General features: G+C 42.5%; 1 protein-coding gene across 3 annotated transcripts in view; it reads right to left on the bottom strand.

The window, feature by feature from the left end:
* Nucleotides 1-22,987, bottom strand: part of BRD9 (bromodomain containing 9) — a 209,569-nt gene that overhangs the window by 127,790 nt on the left and 58,792 nt on the right. For all 3 annotated transcript variants that reach the window (XM_030209763.1, XM_030209774.1, XM_030209755.1), the window contains exon 8: nucleotides 12,381-12,513. In XM_030209763.1, the coding sequence (XP_030065623.1) occupies nucleotides 12,381-12,513 (133 nt within the window). The remainder of the gene's footprint in view (nucleotides 1-12,380; nucleotides 12,514-22,987) is intronic.

Below are 22,987 nucleotides of genomic sequence, written 5' to 3' on the forward strand. Positions count from 1 at the left end.
GTAAACTTCACCGATAGGTGGTTTGATAAGAGAAACTAGCTGCAAATGATCTTTTATATTTAACCTTCTTGGGATTAGAATAATGTTATAATACATAGGATTTTACAGAAGCCTCAGAGTTTCTAATTGGTAGATCAATAAGTTGAGAAATGTAACCTGGCATTAATCCTAAAACTATGACATGAACCAATGAACAGATTTTTTAAATAAATTTGAGCCCTAACTGGTAACCAATGAAGTTCTAAATACAATGGTGTCATCCTATCAAATTTAGAAGATCTATAAATCAGACGTATGCTGTATTTTGCAATGTCTGTAATTTTCTGATAACTGTATTATTGACTCCAATATATAATGAATTATAATAATCTTGGTAAGCAAGTATCAACATGCATGGAAAAATAAAGTACCCAGACAACAAAGATAGAAAAAGTGTTTTATTTTGATCTAAATTTGCTCGGATTCTCCTTAATTTCCATAGCAGTCGAAAGACTGACTGAAATGTAGAAATCTGTGGTTCAAAAGAAAGGTAATGATCCAAGATTACTCCCAATATTTTACATTTTAATTCAATCAGGAAGGTCATTCCATAAGCAGTCAAACTCTGACATGTGATTTTCTTACATGGACTACCCAAAATCAAGAACTTCGTTTTATCCCTATTTCACTTTAATCTGAAATCTCTAGCCCATTTTTCCAACAGGTTTAAAGTTAAACCCAATTCAATCTCAGAATGGATGTCTTGTACATCATTCTCAAATGGAACGAAAATAGCTATATCACCAAAATTCTGAAATCCTTTTTTTTTTTTTTTTTTAAAGAGTATTAAACCCAGTTGAGCCATTAGTACTACTACTACTACAAATCATTTCTATTGCAGTCGTACGCAGCGCTTCACAATTGAACATGAAGAAAAGACAGTCCATGCTCAAAAGAGCTTACAATCTAAATCAGGACAGACAGACAGGACAAATAAGGGATAAGGGTAGGACAGACAGATAGGACACATAGGGAAAAGGGACTTTTGAAGAGAGGAGACAAGATAAGGTTACGAGCAAGTGACAAGTTAGGAATTAAAAGCAGCATCAAACAGGTAGACCTTTAGCCCGGATTTGAAGGCAGCCAGGGATGGAGCTTGACTTAATGGCTCATTAAGTCTATTCCAGACATAAGGTGCGGCAAGATAAAAGGAACGGAGTCTGGAGTTAGCGATGGAGGAGAAGGGTGCAATTAGGAGAGATTTGCCTAGTGAACAGAGTTCCTGGGAAGGAGTGTAGGGGGAGATGAGGGTGGAGAGGTAGTGAGGGGCAGCAGAGTGCATGCACTTATCAAACATATAAATTGCGAGTGACCGTACTCACCCGCAAATGCGCAGTAGAGACCGAAAGTTCAAGGAGCAACACTCCAAACCCCGCCTCCACCAGCAGCTCCTGTACCAAACGTAATGCAGCCAATAGGGAGGGGAGGGGGCGTGGAAATTGGAGGAGGACGTAATGCAGCCAATAGGGAGGGGGTGTGGAAATTGAAGGAGGACGTAATGCAGCCAATAGGGAGGGAAGGAGGGGGCATGGACATCGGAGGGGGAGGGAGGGAGGATGGAGAAGAGAACCACCATGTACAAGGGCACAGCAGGAACGACGAAGTGGCCGAGGCAACAAAAAAACCCGCAGCAGAAACCAAGAAGGGATCAAAAAAACGTTCTGGAGCCAACAGAAAAAGGTAAACAGGTGCATTCACTCGCAGCACACACACACACGTCTTGCTTTGCAGCATGAAGCAAAGACATAGCTGACCCGCCCCTTTGGCTCACTGAACAGCACGAGTCAGCAGAAGGGGCGGAACAACAACAACAACAACAACATGTATGCGGGGAGGGGGGGAGGGAGACCGGCACGCGACTGAAAAAAACGAGCCTGCCTTTCAAACTGCTCTAACACCTGCCTAAAAGGAGACACTGAACCTCCACTGCCACACAGCTCCAACAAACTGACTACGAGACACTGAACCTCCACTGCCACACAGCTCCAACAACTGACTACAAGAGAGACACTGAACCTCCACTGCCACACAGCTCCAACAACTGACTACAAGGAGACACTGAACCTCCAATGAGACAGGGAGTACTAACAGCTCACAAGCACTCTCTCTCACTCACACAGAGACACACACGCACACACACACCAGCTGCTCACTCTCACACTCACTGTCTCTTTTCCACAGAAACACACTTCATTTCTCACTCACTCTCACACACAGACCCACACACAATATTCTAAGAAGGGGAGGGGGACAACAACAACAAAAAAAAACCACCCTGATTTGCAGCTTATAACAAATGGATATACAGAGCCACTGACCACCACCACTGTGAGAGCTCACTCTCACGCTGTCTGTCTCTTTATCAGAGAGAAACACTTTCTTTCTCACTCACTCTCTGATCCAAACACACACGCACCCAATCAAACATATAAACGGCAAGTGACCAACTCACCTGCAAATGCGCAGTAGAGTCACTCAGAATGCTAAGAGTGTAGAAGTCCAAGCCCCGCCTCCACCAGCAGTACAGCCCAATAGGGAGGAGGGCTTGGACATGGGCATGGAAATCGGAGGCGGAGGGAGCAGGGAGGGAAGGAGGGGGTGGAACTGAGGGAAACAGGCGCAGCGATGGAGAACTGACAACACGACGACAGCGGAAAGAGGGGAGGTGGCGACGCCGGGGGGACGGCGAAATGGCGGCGGCGGGGACGGCAGGGCACAGGAGGTCACAATCGCGGTGGATGGGAGCCCGAGGATGGAGGGTAGGGGACAGAACAATTGATGGACATGGGTGGATGGAGCGAATGGGAGGGGGGAGAGGAGGGTTGCTGGACATGGGGGGAGGGCAGGGCAGAGAGCAGGGTTGGTGGACGGGGGGAGGCCATAGGAAAACAAAAAACTAGCCCGTTGTTACGGGCTTAACGGCTAGTAGGTTAATAAGAGGAGCTTGAACTGTATACGGAAACGGATAGGGAGCCAGTGAAGTGACTTCAGAAGAGGGCTGATATGGGCATAGCGACTTTGGCGAAATAATCGTGCAGCAGAATTTTGAACAGATTGAAGAGGAGAGAGATGGCTGAGTGGAAGACCTGTGAGAGGCAAGTTGCAGTAGTCCAAGCGAGAGGTGATGAGAGTGTGGATGAGGGTTCTGGTAGCGTGCTCAGAAAGGAGAGGGCAAATTTTGGCGATATTATAGAGGAAGAAACGACAGGTTTTAGCAATCTGTTAAATATGTGCAGAGAAGGAGAGGGAGGAGTCGAAGATGACCCCAAGATTAAGAGCAGATGAGACAGGAAGAATGAGCGTGTTGTCGACAGAAGGAAGGGGAGAGGTTGGTTTAGGTGGGAAGATAAGGAGCTCCGTTTTGGACATATTGAGCTTCAGGTGGCGGTGAGACATCCAGGCAGCAATGTCAGACAGGCAGGTAGATATCTTGGCCTGGATTTCTGACGAGATTTCTGGTGTGGAGAGGTAGATCTGGGAGTCATCAGTGTAAAGGTGATATTGAAAACCGCGGGCTGAGATCAGAGCACCAAGGGAGGAAGTATAGATGGGAAAAGGAGAGGTCCTAGGACAGATCCTTGAGGTACACCCACTGAGAGCGGGATAGAGGAAGAGGAGGATCCACCAGAGTATACACTAAAAGTATGTTGAGAGAGATAAGAAGAAAACCAGAAAGAGCAGAGTTCTGAAATCCAAGTGAGGACAGCGTGCTAAGGAGTAAGCTGTGATCAACAGTGTCAAAAGCAGCAGAAAGATCGAGAAGGAGGAGGATAGAATAGAGCCCTTTGGATTTAGCCAGGAATAGATCATTGCAGACTTTAGCAAGTGCTGTTTCAGTTGAATGAAGGGGGCGAAAGCCAGATTGGAGTGGATCAAGAATAGCTTGAGAAGAAAAAGTCGAGGCAGCGACGGTGGACAGCACATTCCAGTATCTTGGATAAGAAAGGGAGGAGGGAGATGGGGCGATAGTTGGAAGGAGAGGTAGGATCCAGAGAAGGGTTTTTAAGGAGTGGGGTGACTACGGCATGTTTGAAGGCATCAGGGACAGTCGCAGTGGAAAGTGACAGATTGAGGATATGAAAGGGGTGACAGCAGGAGAGATAGTGTTGAGTAGATGAGTGGGGATAGGGTCATTAAACAATATGGACAATATTGGTGATCCTAGAGGGACTCCGCAGTCAGGAACCCATGATTCAGACATCTCCTGCATCATCACCTGGTAAGAATGTTTTTTCAAAAAAACCTTCAAACCATTTAAGGACCATGCCTCCAAGCCCAATAAAGGCCAACAAACTCAACAGAAGCTGAGGAGAATCAGATCATATTTCTTGTCTGACATCTTTAGACTGCAAATTCAATCCTTGGTTTTAACTCAGTACAATTACTGCAATTCCATCTATGATGGATGTAAGGAAGGGGTCCTAAAAAGGCTGCAAATGTCCCAAAATACAGCAGCTAGGCTTGTCCTCATGGTATCGCATTTTGATACAGCCACTCCATTATTATGCAAGCTGCACTGGTCACCCATTAAAGCCAGGATTACTTTTAAATTATTTGTTTTTGAAATGGACACCGGATGGGAGGTGGTAGGAGACGGGCCAGGAACTCGATCACCATAGTCAGATCCAACAGGACAATCTGTAAAACAAGACCAGCCCCAACACGGCAGGCAGAAAAGAGGTCCATAAAATGCTAGTGTTATGGCTGGCAGAGCAGAGCACAGAAGACGGAACATGTGTCTACACAGGTGTTATCTACAGACCTCCAGCACAAACAGATAAGCCGGACAAGGATCTGATCGAAGATATCCATAAGCTTGGAATGAAAGGGGAAGTACTGTTGCTGGGAGATTTCAACTTGCCTGATGTGGAATGGAACATCCCATCAGCAGAATCTGAAATAAGCAGAGAGATCGTGGCTGCCTGTCGAAGTGCTTTGCTCAGACAAATGGTGACAGAACCCACGAGGGAAGGGGCAACTCTGGATCTAGTGCTCACAAATACAGGAAGTGATTCCCACCTAGGCAATAGTGAAAATCACACAGTATGATTTGATATGAGAACAAAAGCAGAGTGTAGATGTATAAAACTCAAAGTACTGGATTTCAGATGTGCTGATTTTGGTAAAATGGGGGAACACCTGAAGGAGGAGCTGACAGCACCGGTAGGCATAGGAGAAGTGGAAGCACAGTGGTCCATGCTGAAAGCTGCTATAAATATGGCAACAAATCTTTATACAAGGGAACTAAATGAAAATAAGAGAAATAGGAAGCCTACACAGTTCTCCAAACAAATGGTTGAAAAAATAAGAGCAAAAGAGGCTGTGTTCCAGAACGCAGTAAGAAGATCATGGAAAAGAATAACAGATTAAAATAAAAGAAGAGGGAAATACAGCTAGGAAAAGCACAGGTGGAAGAAAAAAAATGGCTAAAGATGTAAAATGAGGTAACAAGACCTTTTTCAGATATCAGGGAAAAGAGAAAAGCTAAGAATGGGCTTGTAAGACTGAAAGATGCCAAGAACAGTTATTTGAAGAGTGATGAAGATAAAGTGAATGTGCTAAACAAACAAATACTTTTCTTCGGTGTTCATGGAAGAAAATTCTGGAGGCGGTCCGAGGTCAGATGCCGATGGTACATCTGGGAATGGAGCAGATATTGCATCATTCAGGGAAGAAAAAACATTTATAAACAAATTGAAAACCTGAAAGTGGACAAAATTACGGGGCTGGATGAGATACATCCCAGGAAATTGAGGGAGCTCAGAGAAATTCTGGCGGGACCTCTTAAGGATTTATTTAATAGATCTTTAGAGATAGGACAGGTTCCGCAGGATTGGAGATGAGCAGATGTAGTCTCTCTTCACAAAAGCAGAGACGGGGAAGAAGTGGGAAACTACTGGCTGGTAAAACCTCACATCAGTGGTAGGAATAATAATGGAATTGCTGATGAAGGGAAAAAAGGTAGTTAACTTTCTAGAATCCAACATGTTGCAGGATCCGAGGCAACACGACTTTACGAAAGGAAAATCTTGCCAAACGAATCCGAATTATTTCTTTGGTGACCAAAGAATTGATAAAGGAGATAAGCTAGATATAATCTAGTTGGATTTCAGCAAAGCCTTTAAAATATGGTTCCTCACAGAAGACTCCTGAATGTTACTACGGTCACTAGCTCCCAGATCGTGAGCCCTTGGGCTCAGGCCGTGAACAGGAGGGGAATCTAGGAACGGCCTGGGGTGGACCGAACCACAACTAGGAAAAAAATTAATAAACCACAGGGTACTCACCCAGAACACCAGGCTCCCGAGGAGAGGTGCAAAACTCCTCAAAGGTAGAGAACTTCAGGTCACATTCAGCCTGCACCAGCAGGCTAGGCTGCAGCCAACTCCTGGAAGCAGAGCCGCAGGAACTGGCTGGTAACAACAGGACTTCACGGGGTAAAGCAGGGACAACAATACCGGAACAGCTTCTAGAGACTTCACCTGCACTTAGTCACTGTCCCCCAGGAGTTGAGCCCCTGGGTTCAGGCGGCCGGCAGGACTTCAGGCCAACAGAAGGCAGCAGTTGTATCAGGTGAAGCTGAACCAGACAGATAGACAAGACAGACCAGGCAGGATTCAACAGTACAGAGAACTAAGCAAAAGAAGTATGGGCTAAAGCAAGACTTTAAGGTACAAATTACCCACACAGCCAGACAGAGAGATCGAGGGGTTAACATAGCACACTAACCCCAGAAAAGGAGGTGGAACCACAACAGACAGAACTAAAATAAACAAGTTGACAGTCACAGGCCAAGATGCACTAAACTAAACCAGGCTTTAAGGAGCCTTTAACGAACAGTTTTCCAACCCTGGCATGCATTAAAGCCCAATTTCCGACGACGGTAGCAGCAAACAAAAACGGAATGCAGATGAGCAAATTGTGTAGAAACCCTATTGAAATGAGATGCACTAAAGTTTTCCGCCTACCCTAATGCTGGAAAACGACCAGAAAGCTAACGAGAAGTCTGTACCTCTCGTTGGGGCTGCCCGGCTAAAACTTAAATGTAAACACAAAAACAAAAAAATTGTGAAGGGGGCAAAAACGCGCGTCAGGAGCGTCCTTTATTGACGCCCGAGGTCGCCGCTGCTCCCCCTGCATTTAAAAAAAAAGGAAAAAAAAAAAGGATCGGGAGGGGGTAAAGGCGCTTGTCAGGAGCGTCCTTTATGGACGGCCTTGCCCTCTGCCCTGCCCGAGGTCGCCGCTGCTCCCCGCTTCCCCCTACATAAAAATCAAAACTTTAGTAGCCCCGGCCCCCCCTCCCTTCTTCTCTTCCTTTCTCTCTTTCTCCCCAGCTCCGCCTCCCGCCATACTCCGCCCCCGTGCCCCGCCCCTGAGGTCGTCGCTGCCGCTCCCCCCCTTCGTCTTACAGGGCCCGCGCAGCGCCTCTCACCTCTGTGTGAAGGCGCTGCACGGGCAAGAACAGCTGTTTGCCTCTTCGCCAGTCTTCCGACGTCTCTCCTTTCCTCCTGGGCCCGCCCTCGTCTGACGTAAGTAACCAAGGGCGAACCCAGGAGGAAAGGAGAGACGTTGGAAGACTGGTGAAGAGGCAAACAGCTGCTCTTCTTGCCCATGCAGCGCCTTCACACAGAGGTGAGAGGCGCTGCGTGGGCCCGGTAAGACGGAGGGGGGCACGGTGGAGGTGGGGAGTGGCGGCAACGACCTCAGGGGAGGTGGCGGGGACGGAGGATGGCGAGAGGCGGAGCTGGGGAGAAAGAGAGAAAGGAGGGAGGAAGGGAGGGGGGGCCGGGGCTGCTAAAGTTTTGATTTTTATGCAGGGGAAGTGGGGAGCAGCGGCGACCTCGGGTGGGGTGGGGCGGGGAGGGGGGGGGGGCAAGGCCGTCCATAAAGGACGTGTTTGTTTTTGGGGTTTTTTTTTGTTTTTTACATTTGTGGCATGCGCAGAGCAGCCAGCATAACGCTTGGCTGCTCTGCGCATGCTTTACGGGCTGATTACCGACGTTTTTAACGAAGGGTTAGTGAATGCAAGTGAGCTGCAACGAACAGCTCATTTGCATTCCCTATCCTTCGTGCATAGCCGTTCCGTACCGATTCGTTATGGAATTTGGTACGGAACGGCTCTAATGAGGACTTCTGTGCATCTTGGCCACAGAAGGCACACACTGCCCCATCAACCAGAGAACACAGCCCAGCTGCAGACAAAAGCCAATTAACCACACGCTGAGACAAATACAAATCTGAACACAAAGAAAATGCTAGCACTTACACAAAAGAAGGGAGACAGATTCCTTCAGCGCACAGAGCAACAGCTCTCAGAAGAAACAGATAAGAGGCTACAGCAGGAGAATCCTAAACGCTAGAGCAATACCTGAAAACTGCAGGGAAAAATAGATCCTGATTACTGACATCTGTAGCTGCAGACAACAGCTACAACCCAGATGACCAATAGCAAACAAGTCCCACACAGCTACCCTAGTAGAGAGGTCTCCAGCCCCTCCCTAGCCCTAGCAGAGTGGGTTCCAGCCTCTCCTCAGCCTGCTTAGCAGAACATAACACTGAATAAGCTGAGAGGGGTGAACCTAGGACCAAAGTGGTGAACTGGATTGGAAACTGGTGGACCAACAGGTGACAGAGGGTGGTGGTAAATGGAATCTGCTCAAAGGAAAGGGAGGTGAGTAGTGGAGTGCTCCAGGGGTCAGTACTGGGGCTGATTCTGTTTAATATATTTGTGAGAGACATTTTGAAGGGTTAGAAGGAAAAGTTTGCCTTTTTGTGGATAACATAAAGATAGCCAATATAGTGGATTCCCCAGAGAGAGTAAAAACCATGAGAAGAGATCTCCAAAAACTAGACTGGTCAAAGGTCTGGCAGTTAAAATTTAACGTGAAGAAATGCAGAGTGATGCACGCGGGGTGCAGAAATCCAAAGGGGATTTACAAGATAGAAGGAGAGAGATTGATAAGCACAGCTCAGGAGAGGGACCTTGGAGTGATGGTGCCCGAGAATCTCAAGGTGACTAAACAATGCGACAAAGCGGTGACAAAGGCCACAAAGATGCTAGGATGCGTAGAGAGGGGTATAACCAGAAGAAGAAAAGAGGTGTTGATGCTCCTGTACAAGTCATTGGTGAGCCCACTTGGAATACTGTGTTCAGTTTTGGAGGCCGCATCTCGCTAAGAACGTAAAAACACTTGAAGCGGTTCAGAGAAAAGCGACAAAAATGTACACCCTGGAGGAAAGGAGAGACAGGGGTGATATGATACAGACATTCAAATATTTGAAAGGTACAGTAGAACACTGATTATATGCACACCAGTAATGCTTGTGATCACTTTTTACACGTTAATAATCTGCCTCCCAAAATCGTTAAAATAATGCAAGGTACTCGATAATGCGAGAAGTAAGCTGTACCAGAAATTATCTGGCACTAGCAAGAATGAACTTCCTGTCTGGTCCAAGTGTGACAGAGGCGAAATGTATTTCTGTCTAATTCTGCCTATTTTAAATTTGAGATGGATGGAAATAAGTAAAAGTGCTGCTACTCAGTTAGGAAAAAAACATCGGCTGTGAATAGAGTACACACTGAGTTGCAAGCTAAAATATCAAAGGACCTCAAATTTTCTGAATCAACACTCAGAGGTTGGCATGGAAATGAAGTTAAACTACGTGATTTCATTAAAAACATTGACACTTAAATTTAAAGGCTTTTCTGAAACAGGTATCAATATGTTTAACCAGACAAACAAACAAAAAAATACCTATACCTACAATACGGTAAAAGACTGATATAGAAACTTCTGCACAAATGATTAGAGTGAGACGAAAATAATGATGGAGTTCTTCCTATTATGAAATTTATGTCAGAGGAGGACATTATACAGGCTGTTCAACCACAGCATGATATCCCAGAGAACACCAGAGACGTCTATGACAATGTGCCAACTATGAAAATTTCGCTTGTTGAAGAAATTGCTGCTCTTTATAAAGTTATCAGATTTATGGAGGAACATGGGGCAGAACTTTCAGAAACTATGCACCATAGGCAAATGACTGACTTTGCAAGAAAAAAAGCATATTGCTAACCTAACACAGCTGAAGATTACCGACTTTAAAAATTAAGCAATGGCCTACATTTAGTTTAGAACTCAGACTCTGTAATACTCTACAGTACTTTTATTTTTTGTTTTGTAAACAATTGTTGCAGAAATACTGTATATCATCTGACACTTGGTCTTTGATGCTATCTTATTGTTGTTCATGTTATATGCGCTCCACTGACTCCCAACCACAGCCTACTGTATTAATATACAAACAAACAACCCTTTTCCAAGGAGTGAAGGTGGTAGAACTAGAGGAAATGAATATAGACTGCAGGAGGGCCAACTCAAGAATAATACCAGGAAGCACTTTTTCACAGAAAGAGTAGTAGATGCCTGGAATGCCCTCTCGCAGGGAGTGGTGGAGATGAAAACAATAAGATTTAAAAAATGCATGGGATAAAACACAAAGAAATCCTGCATGGAAGGCATGGAACCAAACAAGCTTAGAGGGGATTAGATGGCAACACCAGTAATTGAGAAGCAAAGTCAGTGCTGGGCAGACTTCTACGGTCTGTGCCCTGGACAGGGCTAGACAGATTCAGCTTCAGTAGTTGGAGAACAAGATCAGTGCCAGGCAGACTTCTATGATCTGTGCCCTAATCGTGGATGGAGAGATTTGGATAGGCTGCAGTGGGCTTTGATGACAGCTTCAGTATTTAGAGAATAAGGCTACTGCTGGGCAGACTTCTACTGTCTGTGCCCTGAAAATGGCAAGGACAAATCAAGTATGTAGTATCACATCATACCCTTATGCTATGAGTTTATCTTGTTGGGCTGTCTGGATGGACCGTACAGGTCTTTATCTGCCATCATCTGTTCTCAAAGAAAATATTTTTCATTCAGTACATAGCTAAGGTGGTAAAGGTACTTTGCATACCTGGGTTAAAAAAAGGGTTTGGACAAATTCCTGAAAGAAAAGGTCCATAAACTGTTAAGGTAAACCTGGGGAAAGCCACTGCTTATTCTCAGGATAGAATCCAACTACTTTTTGGGATCATGCCTGATATTGTGACCTGGATTGGCCAATGTTAGAAACAGAATGCTGAATTAGGTGGATCTTTGGGTGTGACCCAGAATGGCTGTGACTAGGAGGAAAATAAAAGATAAACATGTATTGCTGTTCTCAGATACAGAATATAAAAAACTGCAAAGGATCACCCCAAAACACATCTTCATTCTGTACAGAGAATGTATGAAGAAAATCCTGTGTTCAAAATTCTTAAAAGGTATTTTTACAACAAGGCACCTATTTTTTAAGTCTATTTCATAAATGCAGAATGGGCACCTGTCTTTATAAAACAGGCTCCCAGGACCAACAGCAAAACCATGCAAATACCCATGCACACTTTTATGCCAGTTCTGAAAAGAGTGCAGACGTATGCATGTGCTCTAAGCTCATATCTATGTATTTTACAAACTATGCAAGGACTCTGCAACTCTGCCTCCACTTCACCCAAACTACACCCCTGGAGAAATATGTACCCAGACTGTGTAAAAGTATGTATTGAGATGTACAATTTTATAAAAGCCCTTTTCTAAATGTAAAACAGGCTTAATTCTATAATGATTTACAAGTAGTGGATTTATTCATGCAAATTGGAATATATGTACATTTCAAGATTCATCTTGGACATACATCAGAACAAAAGCATAGGCATTAAATTATACACTATGGTAGGCAATTCAAGGCCTGAAAAAAGTCACACATGTTTTTGTTTTTTTGGCAGAATATCCACACCTACCCCCTGATCCTATAAAAAAAGTCATCAAAAATTGTGTGTGCAAATTTAGGCATGCACCCAATTTGCACATGCAACTTACTAAAATAGCGAACCAATTAGTGCCACTAATTGGCTTTAACAAGCAATTATTGTCACTAATTGGATTTAATCAGGACTTATGCGCCTAAAATTTATGAGTAGTCCAATTCAGGGGGCACAGAAGTGGGAGGGTCATGCGCATTTTGTGGCTTTTGAGTTACACTCATAATTATAGAATAAGTGTGCTCAACACATAAATTTAGTCGCGGGCATTTGGCTTAAGCGTCATTCTATAAACCATGCTGAACTTTAGTTGCGATATACAGAATCTAGCACTAAATATATTTCCATACCTTTGGTCTAAAGGTTCCATGTTTGGGTAGACTTTAAAACCATACAAACTGGAGGCCTGAAGGACCCAAGAGCTTATCTGTGTCTTACTTTGTTAAAATAAAAAGGACACGGTTTAATTGCAACATACCTGACTATTAGGGAGGTATCGGTTGATCCTGTCACGAGCTTCATCTGCAGCATGCTCCACCAAAGCCATGACATGTTCTTCTGCTGTGCTGTCTGTTAAACTGCAAGCATTACCTTCTGGTTCAAAAATACAACTAAAAATGAAAAAACATGAGTTTGGCAAATGAGATTAAGAAAAACAACATTATTTGAACTAAAATCAAAAACAAATTGGCCATCCTTCAGTCTGAATTTACGGAAGGTAAACAGTTAAAAAGGGGTTCCTGGTTGAGCAGAGTATAAAATAAGGACTGTTCTTAGAGAAGATAATTTTAAAACAGGCACTCTAACTTGTGCAGCAGGTATGAACATAAGTAGCATCAATTTCCTAAGGAAAAGTATGCCTATATTTTCGGTTAAACATTATCCCACAGAAAGTAAATACACACACTTGCTATTTAGTATGCTTCAAATGGCTGCTATTTGCTCAAACTGTGTGTTTAAAGATCACTGTTCAAAAATAGTGCAGAAATCTTGATGATATAAATTTCTTTCATTGAGCAGCACGTGAGGTCTTTATATTTAACATAATAAATGTTTCCGGGAGCTTGACTGTATTTTTGAAAATTGTATTTTATACAATATGCATATAAACACAAACTTCAGTCCACATGATACACTTGGGGAGCTTGGGTTTCTATAGTAGATTCACTCCTGTACTCATCAAGCTGCTCACTCCTTGGATCTATTTTTTACTTGGTCTTACCACTGGTTTTATAGCTGTATCAACTCTAGTCCCTTTGTCTTGTGTTATTTTCTTTTTACAATTCAACTCTGGTCTATTCCATCTACTTTAAATGCTCAAAAAACTAAATCTTCATGAGGCTTATGTCAACTGATTTAAACAAATTAGCAGCTGCTTGCCAATCATCCTTTTCCAATTTTTTTCCTGACTCACTTGAGGAACATTCCATTTCTTGGAAAGTGAATCTTCAATAAACTTTTTATTCAGTACCCTCCCTTAGGCCCTATTAGTTCAAGGAATGTTATTAACATTCCTTGTACCATGAGGGTTTATGTTTGTTAAAGAGACAGCTTCATAAAGTTGAACAAACCTAGCAAAAAACTAAAACCCGTCAGGTATTTTCTATTTGCAAAGAACACAAGAAAGAAAATCTGTCCAGTATTAAAAAAAAAAAAAAAGGGACTAAAAAGTATTTTTCTACATGAATTACCTGTGAAGCTTCCACACACAAAAACAAAAAAAAAAAAACAAGCAAACAAAAAATTCATATATTCCACCTATACCATCTGGGATAAACATTACAAACAGTATTTTTAAGAGCCAACATCAAGCATCTACATAATTGTTTTAAAATAAGCCTTTAATAGCTTCCTAAATAACGGATAATTCTGCAGCTTCCTAATTTGATGTGGAGGGGCATTTTCGATAGAAAGCCTAAAACAGAATTTGGACGTTTTACAAAAACATCCAAATTCTGACCAGGAAAGAAGGTCAGTTTCGAAAAAGATAGACATCTATCTTTTGTGTTTAAAAATGCTATGAGCATCTTGCGATTTGGACGTCCTTTTGTTGGTCCATTTTCACACAAAAAATGTCCAAATGCAAAACATCCAAAACAGAGGATGCACAAGGGACATTTTTGGATATGATATCTAAGTCTGAATTTGGACGTTTTTTTGTAAAATGTCCAAAATCAGACCAAGAAAGGTCATTTTCTACAAAAAAAAAAGTCTTTTCCTTTTGAAAATGCTGCTTGGAAAAATGTTTTGTGATTTGGATGTTTTATTTTTTGGTCCATTTTCAAACAAATACATCTAAATGCAAAATGCACAAAATACACAGGGAAATCCATAATAAAGTGAAACCATTCACATGTTCTAAGTGTGGTAAAACTTTGGTTGTAATGTAAATCTCAAAGTGCATCAGAAAGTCCACATGGGAGATAAACCATTTACATGTACAGAGTCTGGTAAAAGCTTTGGTCAGAAGGTAAACATCACAATGCACCAGAGAATACACATAGGAGTAAAACTATTTATATGCACTCAGGAGGTAAAAGCTTCAGTTGCACTGGGACAGGTAATTAGGGAATGTACACTCTTGCTATGAAATATGGAAAAATAGCACTCTGGTATTTAGATATATGTAATGAGACCTCATTTTCATCTGAATTCAAAGCCCAAATCTAATGATAAACAAAAGACACAAGGCTCAGATGTTATAAAAAAATAGAAAGCTTGGCATCAGGTAGAATAGTGGAAAAGTGACATCCCAGGAAAGCAATAGGGGGCACTGCAGTGGACTTTATAAAGTGCTCCCAGGTACACATCTCACCATTGCTCCCTTATCTTGTCTGCTGACCCCTCAAAACCCACCCAAACCCCACTACCCCCAACTGTACACCACTACCATAGCTCTTACAGGTGAAGGGACACCAGTATGTGGATACAGTAGGTTTCGGGTGGGTTTTGGAGGGATCACAGTTTCCTGCACAAATGTAACAAGTAGGGGGAGGTAGAAGCCTGGGTCCACCTGTCTGCAGTGCACTGCACCACTACTAGACCACTCCAGGGACCTGCATGCTATTCTAATGGACCCAAGTATAACATCTGAGGCTGCAATACAGGCTGGCAAGTAATATTTTTAATCACATTTGTTTGGGTGGGAGGGGGATAGTGACCACTGGGGGAGTAAGGGGGTGATCCCCGAGTCCCTCCAGTGGTCATCTGATCATTTGGAGCACCTCTTGTGTGCAGCAGAGTAGTAGCCTAGTGGTTAGTGCAGCAGACTTTGATCCTGGGGAAGTGGTTCAATTTCTACTGCAGCTATTCGTTATAAAAAGAGGTCTAGCTCAAAATGTCTAAGTTTTAGTCTCAGACATTTTTGCTTTGTTCCATTATGGCTGAAAGACGTCTAAGTCTTAGGAACGCCCAAGTCCCGTCTTGAACACGCCCCCTTGAGATTTAGACGTCCTTCTGATGGACTTCAGAGAAAAACGTCTAAAATGAGGTTTCGAAAATACTGATTTGGGTGTTTTTGTGAGATAAACGACCAAATGCAGACTTATGTCACTTTTTGGACGTTTTTCTCTATTGAAAATGAGCCTGATAGAATCGCATTTCGAACAGCTGATGCCATCCATTGAAGATACTCTCATTTTTATGGATGGAAAAAATAAGCTAAGCAGCCATGTTCTGTACTGTTTGTAGCTTTTTCCAGAGATTTTTCTGACAGCCTGGGTAGACAATATTACAATAGTCAACCTGAGACCACATTAGGCTTTGCACCACTAATCTGAAGGTAGAGCATTCCAGATAAGAAAACTACGTAGACTATAAGGTTATCATCAAAAAATTTTTCCTTACCATTATAGTCACCTGCTTATTCATAATTAAAGAACTTGTCAAAAAAATTTCTAAGATTTTCAGACTCTATTCAAATTTAAAATTAGAATTACTCAGTTTTAATACATCATTCTATATATTGTCATCCTTTCAGTTTCATTAGTTTTTTCTGTGGGCAGTTTTCAACAATGTCCTGATCCAGATACTTTGTTTTCTTTTTGTTGATAAAACTTATGATGACTAAAAACATATTCTAACAGTAGCATTTCACAACCTGACACATAATATACCACCTTCTTATCTGCACATCTCTGTTCCTACACCTTTTAGCTTCACTAACACATCTGATGCAGTATCTTCCCACTTAAGGTTTACCGATGTACTCACCTCTCAGACACTGCATCAGATTTGTAATGGGACTGAGACAGCAGGAATTTCTTCTTACCTGCCAGTGAGCTGCTCTTAAGACTCCTTTTAACTCTATTTCATCTCTCTACTTCACTAAAGTTCTAGTTTCTCTGTCCTCTACTTCCTCTATGCTAGATCATATGCCTCCATCTGTTCTGAAAAACCAGGATCTGGAACTGGTTTTGTCAATCTTGAGGCTGATTAATCCGAGTCTTTCAGAAGGACAGCTTCCCAACTGCTAGAAGAATTAAACTACTATTGAAAAAAAAATCTAACCATTCCTGTGAATTAATCACCAATATCTAATACTCTGCTCACGTCTAAGGTTTTGGATAAAGTAGTTCCTTTTCAGCATTGATCCTCTCTCGCCAAAATCAACTCTTTGTATCCCAAGCAGTTTAGTTTTCAAGAGTATCACAGCACCGACTCCTACCTGCTGTTAATTCTTAATGAGATCTGGCAACACTTGGAGTCAAGTAAATATGCTCTAGTAGTTTCTCCTTGACTTATCTGCAGCCTTTGATTTGGTCAACCATTAAATTCTTCTGGACTGCCTCTTTGTTTAGGAACTGGAGATCTTGGTTATATTATTTCTGTTCAAGCTTTCTTTTTGAGTTAAGACTGATACTTCTATGTCCATGCTCCATTCTCTTGTTGATATTCTGTAGAGATCTGTCCTAGCTCGTTTCTTTTTCACTGTTTTTCAGTCCTCTTGCCACACTGATCCAGTCTTTAAATTGGTCTTTAGTTATTTGTTGACAATATCCAGCTTCTCTATTATATTGATCCTGCGAGAGTGGATCTTCTTCCGCTTAATGTTATCTCAAGTGGTTGCCTGATTCTCCTCTAACCAGCAGGTGCTTAAACCTAGGATGTGCCTGGCAATGTGGGTTTCTGGTCACACCATTGCTCCTACATTTCTTCCCCCTCTTTCTTCTTTTTTCTATTTAGGACTTATTTACCACCTTTATGAATATCACCCAAGGTGGTGTACAGAAAGAACAATGTGGACAGAAGAAATATACACAGTAACAGTGAATGATGGCAGATAAAGACATATACGATTCCATCCAGTCTGCTCAACAAAGTGGCAAGAGCTGCGTCCGTCACTTTGTGCGGGCCATAGCCACCCATGCTTAAACAAACACTGGTTGGCAAGTCTCGACCACGACAACCATACAGACAGCCAAACATGGAGTCTTGGTTATAACCATATATCATCCCCAAGTATTGCTGACAGTATTCAGCTTACCAGTGAAGATATCTTCCTCTGCCCTCTAAGCTGCACAGCACTCTTACTTGCAGCATGTGATGATAAAGTGATCTACTACACTGGAGTTGCTAAAGCTTCACCTGTCTTTTGCCATTTGCGAGACACAGACCATAGGTATCGCCCTATGTTCCTCCAATGTTGGAATTGCTGAATCTTCTTCAGTCTAAGTGGGATTTGAACCTGGGTCCCTTGGTTTAAAGTCCACTGTGCTAACCAATAGGCTACTCCTCTGCTACAAAATTACAGCAGTACAAACATTCAAATAACAGTACATAATATAATTACAATGTCAACACAATGCACAATAAAAAACCTTAACAGGGTGTAAGCAGAGGTGGAACACATAAGGAATTGTATGTAAAATCATAAAGGTGCACAAATATGATCTCAGCTAGGTAAGGAACAGATTAAGCTAATTCTTTACTTAGGGGTCCTTTTACAAAGGCATGCTGAAAAATGGCTTGGGGTAGTGAAGGAGTGGGTTTTGGGTGCGCACTGATCCATTTTTTAGCGCACCTGTAATGAAAACGGATGTGCAGCAAAATCAAAATTGCTGCGTGTCCATTTTGGGTCCGAGACCTTACTGACAACCATTGACCTAGCGGTAAAGAATCTGGGCGGTAATGACCTACGTATGTCAAATGCCACTTGGTGCACATCCGTTACGCACAGCAGAAAATTAAAAAATGCGAATAGTGGACGCGCACCAGAATTGAAATTACTGCAAGGGTCACATGGTAACCAGGCAGTAACTCCAATCTGGCGCATGTTGGCGCCTACGTGGCTTAGTAAAAGGGCCCCTTAAATTCTAGTATCAATATTGAACTCTCCTTTGAAATCCAAACACTTTCTACTATGAAATCTTGTCTTTTTGTCTTCTGTCAAATCAGGCCCACTTCATCATAGCTAATCAAGGATACCATCAAAACATTTATTTACAAGAGGACCTTACGAGACTGGGCGGCTAAATGGCAGATGACGTTTAATGTGAGCAAGTGCAAGGTGATGCATGTGGGAAAAAAAGAACCTGAATTATAGCTACATCATGCAAGGTTCCATGTTAGGAGTTACGGACCAAGAAAGGGATCTGGGTGTCGTCGATAATACGCTGAAACCTTCTGCTCAGTGTGCTGCTGCGACTAGGAAAGCGAATAGAATGTTGGGTATTATTAGGAAAGGTATGGGGAGTAGGGTGCCCAGGGAAAGCATCCTGAACTTTTCTCGGACCAGATATTTATTTATTTATTTATTTGTTGCATTTGTATCCCACATTTTCCCACCTATTTGCGGGCTCAGTGTGGCTTACAATAAGACTTGAATAATAGAAATACATTTGTTACGACTAGGTTATGGATTACATTGAACAGAGTTGTGCGAGACATTCGAATATCATTGGTAGTATAACAATGGGACAACAACATAGAAACATTAGAAGGAGACAATGGGAAAAAAGGGTATTATTAGGCACCTAGACATATAGTGTACATAGTTCCGTGGATGAATGTATGATTGACTGGATAAAGGGATGATGGATCAGATGTGGATGTGTATTGCATTGTGAACAGTGAGTGGTCTCTATGTGTTTTGGCTCTTTCCGTAAGTTTGTTCAAACAGGTGTGTCTTCAGTAGTTTACGGAAGGAGGCTTGTTCGTTAATCATTCTTAGGTTGCGTGGTAATGTATTCCAAGACTTCGTGCTCTTGTAGGAAAAGGTTGACGCGTGTATCGTCTTGTACTTCAAGCCCCTGCAGGTTGGGTAATGAAGGTTGAGGTGAGTTCGGGATGATCTTTTGGCGTTTCTAGGTGGTAGGTTTATTAAATCAGACATGTACGCTGGGGCTTCACCGTAAATGATCTTATGGACTAGTGTGCAAGTTTTAAAAGTAACGCGGTCCTTGAGTGGAAGCCAATGTAGTTTCTCTCGTAGCGGTTTTGCCCTTTCATATTTAGGTTTTCCGAAGATGAGCCTGGCTGCTGTGTTCTGGGCTGTTTGAAGTTTCCTCAGTATTTGCTCTTTGCAGCCAGCGTATAATGAGTTGCAGTAATCCAAGTGGCTAAGGACGAGGGATTGCACTAGGCTGCGGAAGACGAATCTTGGGAAGAATGGTCTAATCCTTTTCAATTTCCACATGCTGAAGAACATCTTCTTGGTTAGGTTGTTTGCGTGAGTTTCGAGTGTTAGGTGGCGGTCGATAGTCACTCCAAGGATTTTTAGCGTTTCTGAGACTGGAAGTTTTAGGTTTGGTGTGTTTATCACGTTGAATTCAGTTGTGTTGTATTGGGAGGTGAGTATCAGGCATTGGGTTTTTTCTGCGTTTAGTTTCAGGCGGAATGCATCTGCCCATGTGTTCATGATGTGTAGACTTTTATTGATTTCGCTGGAGATTTCTTTGAGGTCTTGTTTGAATGGGATGTATATTGTCACATCATCGGCGTATATGTACGGGTTGAGGTTATGGTTTGATAGGAGTTTTGCTAAAGGGATCATCATTAGGTTGAATATAGTTGGAGAGAGAGGTGATCCTTGTGGGACTCCACATTCAGGTATCCATGCCTTGGACGTGGTTGAATTTGATGTGACTTGATACGAGCGCAGGGTTAGGAACCCCTTGAACCAATTCAAGACATTTCCTCCGATGCCAAAGTATTCAAGTATGTGTATTAGGATTTCATGGTCAACCATGTCGAAGGCGCTGGACATGTCAAATTGTAGGAGGAGTATATTGTTGCCGGTTGCAATTATTTGTTTGAATCTGGTCATAAGGGTGACTAATACTGTTTCTGTGCTGTGATTCGAACGGAATCCTGATTGGGCATCATGCAGTATTGAATGTTTGTCTAGATAGTTTGTGAGTTGTTTGGTTACCATACCTTCGGTTATCTTGGTTATTAGTGGTATGGATGCAATTGGCCTGTAGTTGGTTATTTCGCTCGTGTTTTTCTTTGTGTCTTTAGGAATTGGTGCGAGTAAGATTTTTCCTTTTTCTTTTGGGAAGAGTCCATTTTGTAGCATGTAGTTTATGTGATTTGTTAGGTTTGTTATGAATTGTTGAGGAGCAGTTTGCATGAGGCTATTTGGACATATGTCTAGTTTGCAGTTGGATTTGGCATATTTTTTGAGAGTTTTAGAGATGAGTTCTTCTGGTAATAGTTCAAATTCGGTCCAGGTTCTGTCTGCTGGGTGTGTTCCTTCTTCTGGAACTAGACATTCTAGGAGAGTGGTGTATTCTATAGGGCTGGCGGGTATTTTGTGTCGTAATTGTACAATTTTCTCCTTGAAGTATTTTGCAAGGTTGTCGACACTTGGTATATCTTTGCCGTTGGTTGTAACAGGTGTGGTGTCTAACAGTTTGTTCACGAGGTTGAAGAGTTTATGTGTGTCTTTGTAGTTTGGTCCTATTAATGTTTTATAGTGTAGTCTTTTTGTCTGTTTGATGGTGTATTTGTATTTTCTCCGAAGTTGTTTCCAGTCGTTTAGTGTTTGTTCATCTCTCTTTTTGTTCCAGGCTCGTTCAAGTCTCCTGACTTGTGTTTTCAGTTTTTTCAGCTCTTCGTTGAACCACGGATTTGCATTTTTCCTGTGTGATGTTCTGGTTTGGGCTGGGGCGATTTTGTCTAATGTTGTTGTGCTTATATCGTCCCATTCTTGGAGGAATTGGATGGTGCCAGCGTTTGTAGTCCATTCGCTCTGGTAGATCTGTTGCCAGAATGTTGTGGGGTCTATTTTTCCTCTCGTTGTGTAGGTTGTTCGCTCATGTTTGTTGATTGTGTTTGGTTGTGTTTTTTGCCAGTAAAGGGTGACATTTGCTTTATGGTGGTCTGACCGTAGTGTGGGTGTCCATCTTGTGTTGGTGAGTGTGATAGTTGAGTTCGGTTCGAGTCTATTTGTTATGATATCTAGTGTGTGTCCTTTTTCGTGTATTGGTTGTAAGTTGGGTGTTTGCAGATCCCAGAGTTGTAGGAATTCTTTGAATTCTCGTGTACTTGGTAGGGTGTCATTTTCTAGGTGTAAGTTGGTGTCACCTAGTATGAGGATGTTTGAGGTTGATACGCAGGTATTCGAGATGAAATCCATGAGTTGTGTTTGGGCGTCTTGCCATTTTCCTGGTGGCCTGTAGAATAGGATTGTGTTAAGGTGTCCTATTAGACTTGGATGGTTGATTCTTGTCGATGCAATTTCAAGTTGTGGTGAGGTAGATTCGCCTGTGATTGTGATGGTGAATTCAGGTTTGTATATTAAAGCTATTCCACCTCCTCTTTTTTCTCCATTTCTTGTCCAGTGCGTGATTTTGTATTCTGGTGGGCACGTTTGTAGGATGGCGGGGTCCGTAGGACTATGGAACCAGGTTTCTGTGATAAATAAGAGGTCTAGTTTGTCTGTGGTGATCCAATCTAGTATGTCTATCGAGTTGCTTACTGCTGATCTTGCATTGACGTATCCTAGTTGGATTGGGTGATGTGGTTCCAAGGTGGGGTTAGATGTGTTTATTTTTATTAACTGTCTGTTTCTTCGATGGTTGAATTTGTTGTTGTCATTGCTTTCCTTATTTTGTCAGTGGTGTACATATTCGGGGTTTGTTCCTGTTGGTTGGTTGTTGTGTCTTTGATTTGGTAGGTTGTTTAAAGGTTCTGCATGGGATTGGTGATATGTAAGTGGGTTGTTGTGGTTGTTGTTTTGGGCGTGCATGGTATGTGTGTGAGTGTTATGCGGATTGTGAGTAGTGGAGTTGTTGTTGTTGTCTAGGTTTTGTGTTGTGTTTGCGTGTAAGAATATAATGAGACACTGGATGGTTATGAGTGTATTGCTGGTGTTCATTTCTATGTGTTGGGTGCTGTGACAAATAAGTAATTGGTGTATATTTGAGCAATACAACGTTTACAATTGCATTTGAGCTTGGCTACAATTCAAGCGAAGTAGTGCTAACATTTTCAGTTAAGCTAGCAACAATTTAGTTCAAAGCTGGCAGCAGTTCAGTGCTAGGCAGGCACAGTGTTACTTAAATTTGTATTTAAGTATGGCAACAATTTAATTTAGAGCTTGGTAACAGTTTATTGCTGGGCGAGCCTACTCTGAATGCTTGCCAATAGTTCACTATCAGGCAAATTAGGTAGTATTTGCATTCGCGTTAGTCTTAGCAACAATTTTAATTGAAGCGTGGCAACAGTTAAAGGTGCTGTATTGGCATAGGACGCTGTGGCTTTCAGTTTAGAGTAAGCAGAGCAAAGCAGGGTAAAGCAAGGAATTTTAAATTATGTAAAAGCTAAGGCAGTGCGTGCAAGCTTGCTTGGTAACAGTTCGCTGTTATGCGAATGAGGTAATATTTGTTCAGGGCACTTAGGTCTAGGATGGGACGCATCCCCCCTGTTTTCTTTTCCACAAGGAAGTACCAGGAATAGAATCCCTGCCCTTCTTGCCCCGGTGGCACGGGCTTGATCGCATTGGCGCTGAGAAGGGCAAAGAGTTCCTCTGCAAGTACCTGCTTGTGCTGGAAGCTGAAAGATTGAGCTCCTGGTGGGCAATTTGGAGGCTTTGATATCAAATTGAGGGAGTATCCCAGCCGGACTATTTGAAGAACCCAC

The sequence above is a fragment of the Microcaecilia unicolor genome, chromosome 1 (genome assembly GCF_901765095.1).
Source record: "Microcaecilia unicolor chromosome 1, aMicUni1.1, whole genome shotgun sequence".
Taxonomy (NCBI): Eukaryota; Metazoa; Chordata; class Amphibia; order Gymnophiona; family Siphonopidae; genus Microcaecilia; species Microcaecilia unicolor.